Source organism: Acanthochromis polyacanthus, chromosome 4, assembly GCF_021347895.1.
Source record: "Acanthochromis polyacanthus isolate Apoly-LR-REF ecotype Palm Island chromosome 4, KAUST_Apoly_ChrSc, whole genome shotgun sequence".
In the NCBI taxonomy this organism is placed as follows: Eukaryota; Metazoa; Chordata; class Actinopteri; family Pomacentridae; genus Acanthochromis; species Acanthochromis polyacanthus.
The window spans coordinates 9,930,560-9,949,049 of NC_067116.1; the positions used below are offsets into that span (position 1 = coordinate 9,930,560).

The window sequence follows — 18,490 nt, forward strand, 5'->3', positions numbered from 1 at the left end:
TACCGGAAAGCAACCAAAGAGATTTTTAAGGCAAAGAAGTGGAATGTTCTGCAATGACCAAGTCAATCACTTGACTTGACTCCAACTGAGCTGCATTTCATTTGCTGAAGACAAAACTGAATGGATAATGCCCCAAAAAAACAGTACTAAGTGAAGACAGCAGCAGTAGAGGTCTGGCAGAGCATCACCAGGGACCAAACCCAGCGTCTGGTGATGTCTATATGAGTTCCAGACTTCAGGCTGTCATTGACTGCAAAGCATTTGCAACAAAACATTAAAAATAACAATTTGATTTATGACCTTGTTAGTTCATCCAATTACTTTTGGTCCCTTAAAAAGGTGGAGGACACATAAAATGCATTGTAATTTCTACGCTGCTCACCTGATTTGGATGGAAATACCCTCAAATTAAAAGTTGAAAGTCCGCACTTAAAACACATATTAATCGTTTCATTTCAAATCCATTGTGGTGGTGTACAGAGCACAAACGCTGAAAATTGTGTCAATTATTTGTGACAAGTCAGTGATAAATACAGAGGAGACAAAGTCTTTCTGAGGATTTTATGGAATGGTTAAATTAAGAAGATACCTGGTCCTTTTTGAGTGGAACTCTGGAACCTCATTGTTCTAAATGATTGTTCTGAATTAGGTGTTAACCTTTAAATGATGAGCTGGGTGCTTTTTACCTGGGACACCCTGGCATTCTTGATGCTGATGGGTGTGTGCTGAACTCCCTTAAGTCCAAACAGCTCTACAACATCCATTGGCTCCTGAGTCAAAAAGACACACAAATTTTTAGCTACATATTTAAGTGGCTCTTTGAGCTGCCAAATAATATAATGACACAGCAGAGCTTTGTTGAGGAAATAATTAGCATGAACAGTTTTTGATATTTATTCTATTGCTTAACTAATACATTCATATGGTTTAAATTTCATTTTTCTGGTCTTAAGAGAATGGATGCATATGGATAGAATGAAAAAAAAAAAAACACAATCTGACTGAGCATTTACTGTACTTCTGATTCAACTGCATTTCAGTTCAAGACCCAGCTGTAGTGCCTTATTTGGTGTACTAATCAGCAACAACAGAGGAGGAAAATAATTTGAGAAAAAAGGAAGGGTAAATGTAGTACCTCATAATATCCATCAATGAAGACGGTGATCATCAGGGGGTTCACGCCATGAGCTGAAAGAAGTGACCTCAGCATCCTGAAAACAGATATTGTTGACAGCAACTTATTACTTGGTTCTGTATCAAAGTCTGATTTTTGGGAAAATTTTAACACTTGTTGAAATTGCTGGCAATGACATTTCTAAGGGGTGCCACTATGTTTCTCCATTCAACAATACTGCAAATATTAACTGTACATTACTCTATATGTGGTGCATTTATCTGTATTTGTTTATGGGTAAAACTCAGAGATACTAAAGTGCAGTTTACCTATGAAATAGCAACAAATAAGCATATATTTTTTATAAATGACAAGTAAAAATCAAACAAGTGATCTCCACTGTATGCAATATAAAAAAGAAAATTGCGTTGCCCCTACTTCCATTTTTTCCACAGAAAAAGGACTAAATAAACAAAACATTACTTTTCACATCTTACCGGTAGAGATAGTTGGGTCTGTTTCCTGCAATGACAGCGACTGGGACATTGAAGACTTTATTGTTGGGGAGCTGGAAGGAGGGGCACAAATTGAATAGACGTATGTTTGTATGCATACAATAAATTACAACAACACATCAGGTTAAGCTCGAAATCAGACATGGACTGAAGTAACCTGATGATTTCAAAGCTTCATTTATACTTTTGTGTTACAGAGCCTGTGCTGCAGTTTATGAAAGTGGCCTATGTCTTCGTGAACTTTTATATTTTGCGTTGCCATGTCTGCGGATAAACTGCAAAAATACCAGGTGATGGGGGTGTGTGCATCTTGAAGGATGCTGCAACTGATGTCATCCTATCATAAGGTGATATAATTTCAAAATAGCAGTAATTTTAAAAAGTCCAATACGCACAGTAGTAAATTTATGTTTTAGAAAAATACCTACAAAATCAAAAATATATACAGCAGCTCTATGTTTTATAATGTTTTCAACCTCTTTTAGCAGACAAGTACACACTCCAAATGCTAAAATATAATCAAGCAAAAAGTCAATATTAATTTATTGCATAATCTTGAATTAAAATTCAATCTCAGATTCCTAAAGCTCTATGGAAAAAAAAACCTGGAGGAGGTGCTGAAGTCTTCTTTCCTCATACCTCTTGACTTACAAGATGATGAAAGGTTAGTATGGAATTTTTCACCTATGATGGCAAAATCATTGCTTAATCTAACTTTTAGCTCATTGTCATAAATAAAATGCTGTTTCTCAATTTTCAAAGTCAACTAACAGTTTATTGTTCAACGATAAAACCCTGTGTCCAATGATCACTACAAACTGTGGTGAGAAAAATATTTTTTAATGGTCCTAACTAATGAAGTGATTCTGTACCGGTAGAGGAATATCAATGCTTCCTTATAGTCAGGCTTTTGTGTGTCCGCACTACGCACGGCTTAATAAAGCATCTAGTTTGAAGAGTAAGCCAGAGTGAAATAAAGAGCAGTCCAGTGTGTCTTACAGGGTCAGGGTTGAACTCAATGGGTGCCGGGTCTTTGCAACTACAGATACTGCCGTATCCTTCCACTTTGCTACAGAAGAGTTTCCTCCTCCTGTTCAGCTCGGTGTCTGCCCAATGACACTCTGCCTCTGCAGGACAGACAAATACATTCAGTTTGCTAGTAACCAATCTTCACTGTTATTTCTTAACTAGACGAGCCCTCAGTAGAGGGCAGAACCACGCCCTCTACTGGCGAAAACCCTGTCCTCCCTATACAAATGATGCAATATGTATCAATTTTGATCATCGTACGTATCTCCCTTCCTACTTGATCTGCTGACCTGTAACTCCACAACTGAGCAGGGGACCTTAGACTGATCTTCAGTGCCAAGTTTGATTATCCTGGCTTCAGCACTTGCAGAGATATCGGAACGGACATAGTCACATACATACATACTTACCCAGCCAGATACCGCACCGAATGCAGTAACCCCGCTGACGTTCGTCAGGCATGGTTAATTATAATTTAGGATTTCGGACTATGCAACTAGATCCTGGGAAAATCAAAGGAGTTGGATATTGACATCAGAAAACAGCGCGCAGTTCATGTCATCTACATCTGTGGGGAAACCATAAAGAGGCTTAGCAGCTTCTTCAAATTTCTTGGGCTCACCCACAGTGATGAGCACCCGGAAAGTGCCATCAAAAAGCCCACCCTTGCAGTCACTTCTTCAGGCATCTGAGGTAAGCCTAGGACATCCAATGCAATCCTTGTCAGTTTCTACAAATGTGCTTTAGAGTCAGTGCTCACAGGGTGTATTGCATGCCCATATGGCAGGAGCACAGTTCAGGAGAAGACAGCCCTAAAAAGGGTGGTTAAAATTACTCAAAATATCTCTTTTGCATTCCAGGACATTTACCCCACACTTTGCCTCAGAAAAACAAAGCACATCATAACAGACTCCTACTTCTCTGTTATGCCTTCTAGCAACAGCTCAACATAATTCAGAGGCAGTCGTTAGCCACAACAATTTTAGACAGTTCAAGACATACTAATTTAACTCTCGTAATGTCCTCCCAGTTGCCATTTTGTCCTCTGGGGTTAAAATGACCCCGCCTGGTTTGACTGTTGTGTAAAGCATAAAGTATAATTTGTCAATCAATTCTGCATTACACCTTTAGTTTTATTTCAGTTCAACCCATTACCACAAGTTTTTCCCTTTATTTTGGAATGTAGGGCCAAATAGACCTTGTGACATAAAAGTATACGACAGCAAAAGAATTTACATGGGGCCAGAATGACCCCAAGGAAAACATGCGGGGTAATATTAATAGCAAAATTTCACATAGTCATTTGTAAGTTATCTGTTGCACTGTCACTTCAATTGCCTAGTAATTCTGTAAAACTACTGCAGGATTCTCTGTATTATATTCTACCTGCTGTGGCACTGCATACTGCTACTTTGCCCTGTCACAATTATACTACCTCATGTTAAATGTTGTATTATTTGTTAGACATTAGTTATTTTGTAGATAGCATTTTGTACTACTATATAATTACAATGTTATTTTAATGTAGCACTGCGAATTGTAATTGTCTAGTTATTTATGTAAGAATTTCATTATTTTTGGTACACATAACATTTTGCATGTATAACAATAAAACTTTGGATTCTTTTAATCCTTAAAGGTGGTTTAAAACATGATGCCAAAAATGGACAGTGGTGAAGCAGGTCAAGGTTTTTTTGGGATTATTTTAGGATTTTTACAAAGACGATCTTTTGGTGTAGGTTTGACTATTAAGTAGCATTTCAACAAGATCAATTAGACAAAGTGTAAACTTTGACTGATCCGTTCACTCAGCATTTTACAACTGTCATTTACCTTCAGAGGCAGTAAGCTGCACCTCGGTCTTCAACAACACAGGGTCTCCCCAGGTGGACAAAGCTGGAGACTTTGAGTGCTTCTCTCCATATACCTGACCTGGACAGGGAAACACACACTCACACAAACAGCAAAGACAGGTAATCCCAGCCAAAAATAGGAGGGCAGTGTGCCTGATTTTGTAAAGACAAAGACATACAATCCAGGCAGACCTGCCTGAGTTTTTTTTTTTAAACCTGATTTTAACATAAATTCAGCTTACCCACACGACACTAAGCAGATAGTAATTAAATACACCGCTCAAAAAAACTAAAGGAACACTTTTTAATCTAAGTATTGCATCAAATCAGTGAAACATGTGGGATACTGATCTGGTCAAGTAAGTAACTGAGGGGCTTTTTAGTCAGTTTCAGCTGCTTTGGTGTTCATAAAATTAACAACAGATGCACTAGAGGGGTAACAATGAGACAACCACCAAAACAAGAATGAGTTTACAGGTGAAGGCCACTGACATTTTTTTCCTTCCTAATGTTTTCTGACTGTTTTTCCACTAGTTTTGCATTTGGCTAGGGTAAGTGTCACTTCTGGTAGCATGAGGCGATACCTGGACCCTACAGAGGTTCCACAGACAGTCCAACTCCAACTCCAGAGCTTGACAGGGCTGTCGAAGGTCCTCAACCCATCAGCAGGACAGGTATCTGCTCCTTTGTGCAAGGAGGAACAGGATGAGCACTGCAATAGCTCTACAAAATGACCTCCAGCAGACCACTGGTGCGAATGTCTCTGATCAAACAATCAGAAAGAGATTTAATGAGAGTGGTCTGAGGGCCCAGCGTCCTCTCGTGCCCGCTGACTGGCACCGTGGAGCTTGGCTGGCATTTGCCATAGAATACAGGAATTTGCAAGTCCACCACTGGTGCCCTGTGCTTTTCACAGATGAGAGCAGGTTCACCCTAAGTGCATGTGACAGGCATGAAAGGGTCTGGAGAAGCCGTGGAGAACGTTCTGCTGCCTGTAACATTGTTCAGCATGACCGGTTTGGTGGTGGGTCAGTGATGGTGTGGGGAGGCATATCCATGGAGGGACACACAGACCTCTACAGGCTGGACAATGGCATTCTGACTACCATTAGGCATCAGGATGAAATCCTTTAACCCATTGTCAGATCCTACATTGGTGCAGTGGTCCTGGATTCCTTCTGGTGCACGACAATGCCCAGTCTTATGTGGTAAGAGAACTCATGCAGTTCCTGGAGGATGAAGGAACTGATACCATTAGCTGGCCCCCATGTTCACCTGACCTGAATCCAATAGAACACCTTTGGAACATTATGTTTTGTTCCATCTGACACCATCAGGTTGCTCCTCAGACTGTCAAGGAGCTCAGCGATGCGCTGGTCCAGTTCTGGGAGGAGATACCCCAGGACACCATCTGTCATCTCACACGGAGCTTGTCCCGGCATCGTCAGTCATGCATACAAGCACATGGAGGCCATACAAACTACTGAATACCATTTTGAGTTGCTGCCAAGGAATTTCAGCAAGATGGACCAGCCTGCCACATCAGTTTTTCACTTTGATTTTGGGGTATCTTGAATTTAGCCCTCCTGGGGGGTTGACAATTTTCATTTCCATCAAACAATGTGGCACTTTTCATTCCTAACACATTATCCAGTCCATATCAATGCTTATATCCAGTTAGTTTTTTCCCCGTTTTGAAATATGATGTATTTTCAAAGTGTTCCTTTAATTTTTTTGAACAGTGTATTTTCCTTCAATTGCTGTACACCAAAGACAATATTTCATACAAGAAAACAATCTGAGGTGTTTTGATTTCTCCTGAAAATGAGAAATGAGCACTGAACCATAAATGGGACTACCGCAACAAAGGCGAAGAGTCAAAGGTGAATTGCAAATGTAGGAGTAAGTAACCTCACCTAAGAACACTGACAAAGTACCCCCTTAGTAGTAACCAAAAATATGTTTTTGAAGAGGTGATGGAACATTTTTAGCTCTTGGACATAACATGAAACTTATGATTCTCATATGACAAGCAAAATATCATCAGGGCATGAGTTTGACATTTGTAGCATATTATTTCATTTTACTTGGCAGAGTTTTAATTTGGCTGTTGTAACGAGACTCCCAATGCCACAAAATATAATGCAATAACACTTTGAGGATTTTGCAACTTTATCCCAGCAACAATGCTTCTATTGTCTGTGACCATCTTTAATAAACAGGACAATTAAACTGTTAGTGCTACAAAATTGTCTACCTGGTGCATGCTCTCACAGTTTTTGTTCATCACTTGATAATATTTTCTTAACCTGCATTATTAGCTGCTTTTCTCTGGCTATTCTCTCGCTGTGCTTCCCACTTAAATATTTCGCAGTATTCTGAATTGATTAATCAACAAGTGAAGTATAAATAAATGATTATCAAATGTCAATCATGCCAGAAAAAGTAATGTGAAGCTATTCATAGTTGCCTCCAAGTTTTTCCAGACATCGCTGTTTCCCATGTCAGTGTGTTTTTAGGGACAATGAATCATCGTGAATCCTTTCAGCTCCATAGAGATTTTGTGACTGTAACAGTGTTTAGGGTAAACAATTTCACTTGCTGTAATTTGGTTTTCATTTTATGTATTGTTGGCTAAATGTTGCCCTCTCTGAAGCTGTAGTCTCCAACTGGCATTGCAGCTACACTGTCAGTTCCTGAAAGGCATGCACCAGGTAGGTTGTGGAGCACAGCACAGGCTCTTAAATGGTTGTTTTCTTGATGTTCCTTTGTTTATTTTATGCGTATATGTGCAGTATGAACTACATGGATGGTCATTGGAGTGTGTTGACATAGATATTGTTTTTATTTGTTTAAACAATAAAGTCTGAGACAGTCTGTAAGCTACCTATCTAGCGAGCATTAGCCTAAACGCACGTGCTGTTCCTTTTATAGACCGCTGTGCACGAGACGCCTGAGCCCACTGACCAGAGTCTTTTCATACATTTCGCAGATGATACAATCAACAGCCCTGAGAAGACAATTCAGCTTTTTTACTTCCTTTAAAAAATAAACACAATGTACAGTTGAGGGGTTTTGAACCAGCTAGTGACAGAGCGTGACTGAGCATGGCTACGTGAGTAAATTAATTAGTAAATGGCTTCCTATGTAATGGCTGACCAGTGACCCCAATGACGATTGACACAGATTTACTTCAAAATGAAAGCTTGCCCTACTACCTCCTTTCTTCACCACCAGAGTCCACATGTCTCTCCAGCTGAGGTTGAGGGACACCTGGCTACCCAGACTCTTTAGCAAGTTCTTAGCAACGTCCTTCAGGTGGAATGTGCCCTCATCCTGTAGAATAAAATTCCATCTTTGTGGGTTATGACCATAACATGATTACCTGTTTCATTGCTCAGTCAGCAGTCAGTAACTCACTTTAATGGTAAAAATTAGGATACGACCACGGGTCACCATGTTGAGGAAGAGGATCATGGCTTCATCCTCATGGGGTGAATAGGTGTCAAATATCCTCTTTGCCATCACGTGACCCTGACACACACACAATAGACAGTGGTGGATGTACCTGACCATTCTCATTTACAGATTTGAAAAGATTATTGTGCATTTTTAGTTTTCCTCCATTAAGGAAAAACAGAAGCATTGGTTTACAGGAAAAGTGGTTATCTCAAGTTTTGTTTCTTATTGGGCCTATTAAATTGTTGTCTCATAAAACCTGTGACACTGAAACAGCTGTAAACAAGTTTGTTGATATTAAATATCAAGAAAAACCAGTAGAAGCTTACAGTTGCCTGGTTGAGAACTATCACATGGATGCCTCTGCCTTGCTCTCTCATGTCATCCTCGAGCACCTGCAGCAGTACAGCAAAATAAAGAGTTTTAACCTAGCTCCATCAGCAGTGAAGAAAAATGCTCTTCATAACAACTGATTCCAGGTTAGATGATAGACAATGTTTTACATAATGTCACCATTTTGTGTAATTTGTTCAACAATGGCTGCCTGAGCATCAATCAATCAGTCAGTCAAAATTTATTTCTATAGCCCTTTACAACAGGTGACCAAAGTGTTTCACAATGAAAAAAAGAAAAAAAGAGAATAACTTAAAACAATACAGTAACTTAAAGCAGGACAAACAATCACACTTACACCTATGAATAAAATTTATTTAGAATTTAAAATTTAGAATAATCAACTAACCTCAAAAAAAGTACAATGAAAATGTTAGATTGTTGCCATTTTTGTCCATAATTCCAAGCTGCAACAGCAAAACAGATGTTACTTTGTAAGTCTACAAGTGTGTAGAATTGTGACAGCATCACAAAATACCCTTCTGAGGCAAGAACTAGCGCAGACAGGGTTTGACTACTTCAGCAGGCATACATTTGCCCATCTGCTGTTGCGTTCACAGGTTTAATAAGTTTGGCTTGTGAGTAAAAAGTTACTACTGACTGAAGCCCTTTATGTGATAATGCAGAATTAATGATTTGGAACCCTGCCATCAGCTAGTAATTCAAACATTTATTTACTCACAGTGGTGCCATCGACTGCCACGTAGACTTTGGAGCGACTGGAGTACACCTCAATGTCCAGGATCTTGCGTCCATTGGCCGGCCTGCGTGGCGTCTCCATGTTAGGAATCGTATCCTCTAATAAGAATGAGACCAAGATATGGATATATTTTCACAACAACATGTCAAATTGTTGCTGCATAAATTCATTTTCTATACACCTCTTTATCCCCTTTGAGGTCATGGGGGGACTGGACCCTATTGTAGGTGACTTGGACAGGTCACCGGTCCATCACAGGACAGCACAGAGTGACAGACAAGTGCACTCACATTCACAGCAGCAGACAATTTAGAATTACTAATTGACCTCAGCATGTCTTTGGAATATGGAAGGAAACCAAGCACCCAGTGAGAATCTACGCAGGTACAGGTAGAACAAGAAAAGCACTCAGAGCGCAGTACTTCACCAAGGCTGCTCAGCTGACGTATCATTTCAGATGGATGAAATCTTTAACAAAAATGACCTTGTGCTGAGCACAGGCATGCATTATGGATGTCCATGTTATGTATAGATACTGAATTGCTTGTAAATTACTCTTATAAAAGTCTGTTGATCAGTTCTTCACTTTTGGCAAGCCTTTGTTTTGCTAGTGTTAAAGTAACTGTTTCTCTCATGCTTCTATTTTGAAGGCATATTTTTAATGTTATGGGCTTTTATTCTGTCACCATTCCAGAGGCACAGCAAGTGTTTATCCGAGAAGCGGTTTCTTGACATGACAAAGACACTGCCGAAATGTCCAAAAATTCACGTAAGGATGAAAGAAAACAGTTCCATGCTGTTGCTGTGTAGCAAAGGATGTGTATAAACTTATAAGCACCTAGTTGGAATGGAGACAAGCTCTTACGGTGTTTCCTGAAGAAAGGAGTGATGGACAGAAAGGTGAATTTGTGTTCATAATAAGGCTCATGGCTGAGCGTAAATAAAGGCTTTGTGAAACACCAGGAGCTTCACCATTGTCTGGCTGGGGTTTGCTACACTGCGTGACGTAAATATCTAGCGGGCGGCAGGAGTTGATGGGACTCAGAAACACCCCACAGTTTAATCATTTGTTCCTTGTATGATTTCCAATAGATAAATCAGAGTCATTTTGTAGTAGAACTGCAATCATGTGATCATCGGGAGACAAGTGACAGTGTTCACGTCATGGTTACAGTGACGCTGTGCTGGCACCTATATCTCACAATGGGAAATCTTTACCAAATCCTTGGATCCAGATTATAAGCCACATCCCTGCCAAAATCCAATTAGTTGGTCCTTGTGCCATTTCTGACCTTCCCTGAAAATTTCATCCAAATCTGTTTGTCCATTTTTGAGTAATGTTTCACACAGAGACAGATTCACAGACAAACGTACGCCGATCGTCACATAACTCTGCTGTTCCTTGGCGGAGTAACAAGCAAACTCCACAACGTAACACTGCCATATTTATCTAATTTCCCTACAAGTTCTATTAGAAAGTCAAGCCTTACACCAAAATCTTTGACCAGTCCGGTTCTGCAACTCCAAAGGTCAGCTGAGGACAAAAGCTTTATGAACTGACCAACTGTTGAGAGATTAGATGTTCAGTCTATTCAGAGACGGGCCCAAACACTATTGCACACAAGCATCTGTTATCAAAGCCACATGACCTGACTCAAATATTGGTAACTGAAGCGCTGATGGACTAACCAAACAGGTTCAATCAACGTTTTTAAGTCAAACACTGGAAGTAGAGAATAAAGTAGGTGTGGTAGTCCACTAGTCTGAAACATTGAAAAAGAAAGAATGAAAAGTAAGACATGGACATGTTTCCCACCGTATTCTTGAGCTGCTGCATCTTCATTAGCTACTCTTCTAGTGTCCAAGATGAGCTTAATGTTGACTATGACAGTTATCAGCAGAAACAACACAGCACCAGCCTGTGGAAGGAAAAAAAAATACAGTGTAAGGTGTAAAATCTGAACACATTTCATTTTCAGATTGTCCACATCTATCAACTATACACATTTCAACATAGCTAAATCCTTAGAAAAACATGATGACTAATCAAAAAAGATATGCTTTTCTATTTTTGATTTTGTGTCTTGTTTTAGGTTAAAAAATGATATTACGAGCAGATTTTACTTTGGAAGTAAAAAAAAAAACATTTTCTTTGATGGAAATATTGAGAACCATGCAAGAAAAAAGAAATAACTACCTTTGTACAGTTCTGTAAACTAAGGCTGCAGTATTTGGCATACTTAAATCAATGTGCAGAAAGCAGAGCTTTGCAGCCAGCAACTTGAGCTCCTGCAACAACCCCAGCTATCAGCAGAGCTCGATCCTCAGAGGCAGTTTGTGTGTGTGTGTGTGTGTGTGTGTGTGTGTGTGTGTGTGTGTGTGTGTGTGTGTGTGTGTGTGTGTGTTTTTAACTGACCTGACAGAACCGGCGAATCGTCCTCTTATTGGTTAGCTTGTATTTCCAGGTGAGATACAAGCTTCTTTGTTGGCGGGGGATAAAAGGCTTGGCTCGGGGATTGGGGGTCCAGGTTTCCATCCTGCTGACCGACAGCCGACCACAAAGTTCCAATCCTCCGCCTGCCCTCCTCCACCACAAACAGCCGGGACATGTACTGCTCCTCAACACCACGTAGACATGGGTAGCCGTCACATTGTTATCTAAGGAATAAAAATATTAAACATGGATCAAGTACGACACTGGATCAGAAATAAATTTAGCTAATCACCAAGTTTAGCTAATGGTAGCTAGTTAATTATTTATACACCAGAAAAGTAACTGCTACTGCCTCTTGACTTTGATTGTGTTGGGGTTTAACACGCTCCAGTTCTCTCTTTTACGTTTGAATTAATAACTACTCACGGAGCCGTTAGTATATCTTGCACTATGGATTTAATTTTGTAGCAATTCAGCTATGTAGCTCGTATAACTGCTACTTACGGCGTTCCTGTCGCAGAACAAAATACGTCATCGAGCGGCTTCTTCCATTTCTTCTTCTTCTTCTTCTTCTCCAATTTATTTTAGTGTGGTCTTTGTGCGGTACTGCCCTACCAGGATGTGTTGGAAATCACTTTGTATCGCTTGGATCTAAGGCATTCGCCTGCCCTCTGCAGAACAGTCGGTCTACCACAGAGAAACACACATTTCAGTATGTAGGTCAATATATAATTAAGGGACATTTGAAGTCCATGGGATATATCTTGCATATATTTTTATTGAAAATAAAATAAATACATAAATAAATAGAAAATAAATAAATAAATAAATAAGAGCTGCACAGTGGAGTAGTGGTTCGCCTTGCAGTAACAAGATCCCCGGTTCAAATCCCAGCCTGGGCCTGGGATCTTTCTGCATGGAGTTTGCATGTTCTCCCTGTGCGTGCATGGGTTTTCTCCGGGCACTCCGGCTTCCTCTCACAGTCCAAAAATATGCTGAGGTTAATTGTTCACTCTAAATTGCCCGTAGGTGTGAATGTGAGTGTGACTGTTTGTCTGTATATGTAGCCCTGCGACAGACTGGCGATCTGTCCAGGGTGTCCCCTGCCTTCACCCAAATCAGCTGGGATAGGCTCCAGCACCCCCCACGACCCTAATGAGGATAAAGCGGTGTACAGAGAATGGATGGATGGATGGATAAATAAATAAATAAATAAAGTTCTTTGATGTTCATTATGATCATGTCTTTACAAATGCCATAATTATTTATTATGGAAACATTAACTTATTAATAAAAAAGACTGAATATCACTACAATGTCAACTAAATAATTGTTCAAATTTAATAACAACCACCTTCTAAACAATAATAAAATTAGCTTATTCAAACATGTTTTAATTGTGTTCTTTTTATTAAGTTGAGATAATCATGTGTTACGATCCAACCTCTAGGGGCTGGCTGGATGCAACAAAATAACCAGATGTAATTGGTTTAGGTTAAGGGATTTATTGCTTAGTAGTAAAAGGGAACAAAAAAGGTGACAACGAAACACAAGACTGGTGGGTGTTGCTAAAACAAAGAACAGAATAAAACGTAGCAAAGGCTAACAGAGTTTACAACTAAGCTAAACACAAAGAAAACAACTAAAGTCCTTTGCCAAACCGAACTACAGAAGCAACACCCACCACCAGAAACAAAAACTAATACAAAAGGTGTACAAACAAACTAAACAAAACTGGTGCCTCTAAACAGATGTACTTACTGAGCGCTGTACACAAAAGCTCAGTATACAGAGTGGCTTTTACACATCATAGGCAGACTACAAAAGTGGAGCCTCAGTTTCCACTGACACATAGGCCACCACACTACACAAAAGCCGCCAACAGAAAGGTCGGAGTTGTCTGGGCACAACCACAAGTGCTTCCAGATCGAAAGACCACACAACACAGTGATATAAAGCCACAATATAAAAAGAGAGCACCAGGGTGGACTGGTCAAAGCACCAGCCACCAAGACTGATGGTATGGTGGGTCTTTATAGTCATCAGGTGTGGTGCCTGGCTGCCTCCAATTGGTCCGGGGAGGAGGAGCTGGAGGGTGGTCCAATCAGGATGGCCGAAGGGGGGGGAACCAGACGGAAGTGCAGGTCGTCATCAGCTGTGTGTCATCAGCTGAAACGGCCGGCAGCTGGGGTTCCAAAGACTCTGAAAAAGTCACCGCTGAACCCACACACAAACATTTCTCCCACACGAAGGCCCCAACAAAACACCACCACACAACGAACGGCACACCAATACTGGTGGCCGTAACACATGACAGATATTTCTTTTTTGTCAAATTTTATATGGAAAATAACAAATTGTGTCAGTATCCAAAAAATCACTTTCAATGAAGTTACCCATTACCAGATCACCTCTCATGGAAATGTGTTAATTCCAGATCATGATCTGCTCTACATGATGTCATTTCCTCTTGAAGAAAAAGACTAGCAAGACTCCATGGCTTTCTAAATTATTTAATATAAAATAATGTGTCAGTCAAGGGTGGATTTATCACATGTGAACAGGTTTACTACAATATCTTTATAAATAACTTTGAATTCTACTCAGTTGTATATATATAATTAGTAGAATCTTTCTCTTAAAATGCTATAGGCCAATGTTGATTTTAAGCCTGAAAACAGCAAAAATGTCAACTATGATACCTGTTGACTATGTTACAAAAAGTCCCACAATTATATATTGACCCAAGTGTAGTCTTGTGTATTGAAAAGCTGAATAATCAAAATAACGTTGATCCTTGATATAAATATATACTATAAAAGAACTTTTAGTATTGGTGTTCTTCATACGTCACAGTAGGTGTTTCAGATTTCCTTTTTTGTTTTCAAATTATTGTTTTGCAGGAACAGTCCACTGTGACAAATAATTTCACTAGCTAATGGACAATTAAAAAAAAACAACAAAAAAGAGAAAAGAACAACTAAAAACACAGAACAACAATTACATTATGCAAAACAAAACAAAATGTTGCCAAACAGTCCATCGGTGTGAGATAAAAAAATAAAATCAGTAAATACAATCAATATAATAAATACAAGGCAATCATACTTTTGTGCTGCCTTTAGAAAAAGACTGAGACTGGTTTTAAACTCTGCAAAGCTTTGTGAGTTTTGAATGTTGGTGGGGATAGAATCACACTTACCCACTGCTCTAATTGAGAAAGCAGATTGATCAAGAGCTTTCCTTCTAAAGAGTAGTGTTCAGTTATCTCAAGTAGATGCTCTAGTCTTATCCACCATGCAAGGGAGAACCACTGCATGATGCTTTTAAAACTACTAGTAAGTGAAGTAGTAAATTAAACAGTAAACTCACAAAAAAGAGATTCAAGTTATTACAACATTGTGCATATGTAGGCTCAACATTTGAACTATTTGATCATTTTAATGCATCAACCAAAGCCTACATGTACAGTGCCTATCATAAGTATTCACCCCCTTTGATGTTTTACCCTTTCATTGCTTTCATAAATCAATCACGGTCAATAAAATTTAGCTTTTTTAACAAAAAAAAAGTATTGGAAAAAACTCTTTAATGTCAAAGTGAAAACAGATTTCTATAAAGTAATGTTAATGAAAGAAAATTATATAAATGAAAATAATTGTTTGCATAATTATTCACCCCCTTCAAGTCAGTATTTAGTAGATGCACCTTTGGCTGCAATCACAGCAGTGAGTCTGTGTGGATAGGTCTCAATGAGTCTTGCACATCTGCCCACTGCAATTTTGCTCCATTCTTCTTTGCAAAACTGCTCAAGCTCTGTCAGGTTACGCAGGTTTCCGCCGAACACGACGTCTTGTCTGATGGCCAAAAAGCTCAATTTTGGCCTCATCAGTCCAAAGAATCTTCTTCCACTTGACCATGGAGTCTTCCACGTTCTTTTTGGCAAACTCTAGTTGAGATCTAATATGACTTTTCTTCAACAGTGGCTTTCTCATTGCCACTCTCCCATAAAACTTTGACCGGTGAAGAACTCGGGCAGCAGTTGCTACCTGCACAGTCTCTCCCATCTCAGCAGCTGAAGCTTGTAACTCCTTCAGAGTATTTGTAGGGGTCTTGGTGGCTTCTTTCGCTAGTCTCCTACTTGCACGGTCGCTCAGTTTACGAGGGCGGCCTGATCTAGGCAGATTGACACAAGTGCCATATTCCTTCCATTTCTTGATAATTGATTTCACTGAACCCTGGGGGATGTTCAGTGCCTTGGAAATTTTTTTGTAACCATCCTCTATATTGTACTTCTCAATAACCCTTTCCCTGAGTTGCTTAGAATCAGAATCAGAATCAGAATCGCTTTATTCATCCCCGAAGGGAAATTCAGTTGTCAGGGTTCTTATCTGTTTAATTTTGAACTGAATAGCCTGACTGCTGATGGCAAGAAAGATTTCCTAAATCTTTCGGTCTTGCAGCGCAGGGATAGGAGCCGTCCACTGATGTTTCGTTGTTCATTGAGGCAGATGTGAAGTGGATGATCCATGTTTGTCAGAATGGCCTCCATCTTGCTCAGTGCCTGTCTCTCCACCTCATCCTCCAATGTGTTCAATCGGATTCCAACCACAGAGCCAGCTTTTTTAATCAGTTTGTTCAGACGCCTTGCATCCTTCTGTTTTATACTGCCTCCCCAGCAGACTGCAGCATAAAACTTGCTACCACTTGCTTAGAGTGTTCTTCTGTCTTCATGGTGTAATGGTAGCCAGGAATACTGATCAACCACTCTCTGGACCCTTCAGACAGGTGTTTTACAACTCAATCACTTGAAACACACCCACACCACTCAGATGATCTTCATTTCACTAATTGTGAGACTATTGGCAACAATTTGATAGACCTTTATTGAATTAGACCATTAAATTAAAAAGGGGGTGAATAATTATGCAAACAATTATTTTTATCTATATAATTTTCTTTCATTAACATTACTTTATAGAAATCTGTTTTCACTTTGACATTAAAGAGTTTTTTCCAATACATTTTTTTGTTAAAAAAAGCTAAATTTTATTGACCATGATTGATTTATGAAAGCAATAAAAAGGTAAAACATCAAAGGGGGTGAATACTTATGATAGGCACTGTACGTGAGATACATTATGTATTACAAAATGCGTAGTTACCCTGCATGTTAAGTAAATATTTTTCCTCCATCTAGATACCTAACATTGCTCCTAACATGTGCTCTGTCTTTCTACATTGAAAATTTTTGGCAACATCACTTTAAAGGATTTTTTGCTGTTTGAGATGCCAAAGCTGTCTTATGTGTTTAACTGAAGCCTGCCAGACAAAAGCCCCTCTGTGGACTTCACAACGTCTGGTTCTACATAATGTGACTAATTGTTGTGTTTCAAGTAATTAACACAGAAAACATACTGTGAGGATCCACTCAAGAATTATTTTAATTGTCAAAAAGTTGGACAATTTTCTTTTGATTGATATTTATAGGGTATACATTGACAGAATCTAATAATCAATGCCCTGTATTATGCCCCAAAGCTCATGTTAACATATCCCTAATTGCTTTTAACCATGTGACCCAAATCTGCAGAAGACGTAATGACACAGGAACCTTATTCCTAAGCAAATTATTTTTGCTATTTTTTATGCAAATCATGAATTACTGTACATGTACAGTGCATGTCATCAGGTGGTCAATCACTCTTCCTTGTGAGTGCTGCTTTAAAATGCATATTTCTGTGTCAGAAATGTTACAAATGCAAAGCCCAAACCTGGGTCCCAATTCACTTTTTAAAGCCAGGAAAACCTTTCTTCACACTTAATGAGTTAAAAAGGTTAGGTCAAATTTTTGACAAGGTACAGTGTGGTTTTCACAAAGTACAAGTCTTCAGTCATGACAATTAGCAACCGCTGTCACATAGCTAGTATTGTTTTCACTTTGTTCGTATGTGTGTTTCATTGTGACAAAATGTCACCATGATGTGTGAGCTATACATCACAACTGTGCAAGATACAGTCAGAAAACTTTACAGGTATGTAGCTGAGATCAAAGGATAGGTCACATGTTGACTGGCATCATGATTTGATTCCATCCCAACATCTAGATCTAGAAAGGCTTGATATGTCCTAACAAGCCAAAAGCCTGATAAGTCAAAAGATTTAAAAGACAAAATGTGCAGTCAATTGTCATTTTTCTTGACTACGGGCAAAGACAATCTTATTAAAAAAAAATAGAAAGCAACAGATGATTGTAACTGTGACACAGTAAACACTAAAATACAGCTGATCAATTCGCTTTTAAATATTAGAAACTCTATTTGAGCTGAAGTATACTTTTCAAAAATAATTCATTATTTGTTGTCTGTATTCAGAACCAGAACATACTGTAGATCTGCTTAGTAATGGCTAGCTGAACATTTTCAGCATAACAAACATGTGACTGTGTGTTTCTACTCTTGGAACAGTCCTCAGAGTTCAAACCCTGTGCTCAATATCACATCATTTACAATAGTACAAGTAGAACATTACTGAAGTTTATGGTGCTGCACCTAAAACAGTGGCCATAAAAAAAGAAAAAAGAAACCAGTACTATTCAGTAAACCACTGAGTCCAGGGAACAGCTGCATGATGAAGTGAGTAGCTGCTTCTGTAAAATATTGTACATCTGGATGTCTTTCCTCTATTTCTCTTTTATAATTGTGACTTATTGCTCTTTCTTTCTTCACTTCTTGATAGTCTTCTGTTTCCTGTTACTATTCTTTCTTCTGTACGTTTTTCTATTTTCGTTTCCAGTCTCATTTGTTCCAACATTTTACTACGTCTATACTTTAAAAAATTGCACTTTTTCATCTGTTATTTTTAAACTTCTCTTTTTATCATTGTGTTCTTCTGAATTATTGGGTTTTCCTGCCTCTGCAGGAAAACCCAACCTCTTAAGACCTGACATCCACGTATGTGGACATGTTTTTGTTTTTTGAGTTTTTGTTCCGC

At 39.0% G+C, this 18,490-nt stretch overlaps 1 protein-coding gene across 2 annotated transcripts in view; it reads right to left on the reverse strand.

Moving 5' to 3' along the window:
- Positions 1–12,102, reverse strand: part of pomgnt1 (protein O-linked mannose N-acetylglucosaminyltransferase 1 (beta 1,2-)) — a 50,526-nt gene extending 38,424 nt beyond the window's left edge. The window contains exons 1-12 of one of the 2 annotated variants that reach the window (XM_051947293.1): positions 12,002–12,102; positions 11,480–11,721; positions 10,880–10,982; positions 9,046–9,161; positions 8,300–8,365; positions 7,932–8,045; positions 7,730–7,847; positions 4,492–4,590; positions 2,629–2,756; positions 1,612–1,682; positions 1,136–1,211; positions 687–770 (exon numbers count right to left, since the gene is read on the reverse strand). In XM_051947293.1, coding sequence (XP_051803253.1) covers positions 687–770; positions 1,136–1,211; positions 1,612–1,682; positions 2,629–2,756; positions 4,492–4,590; positions 7,730–7,847; positions 7,932–8,045; positions 8,300–8,365; positions 9,046–9,161; positions 10,880–10,982; positions 11,480–11,721; positions 12,002–12,032 — 1,248 coding nt within the window. In that variant the 5' untranslated portion in view covers positions 12,033–12,102. Of the gene's footprint in view, positions 1–686; positions 771–1,135; positions 1,212–1,611; positions 1,683–2,628; positions 2,757–4,491; positions 4,591–7,729; positions 7,848–7,931; positions 8,046–8,299; positions 8,366–9,045; positions 9,162–10,879; positions 10,983–11,479; positions 11,722–11,923 lie in introns of both variants that reach the window. The other variant, XM_051947294.1, reaches the window with a different exon arrangement.
- Positions 12,103–18,490: the final 6,388 nt, after the last annotated feature.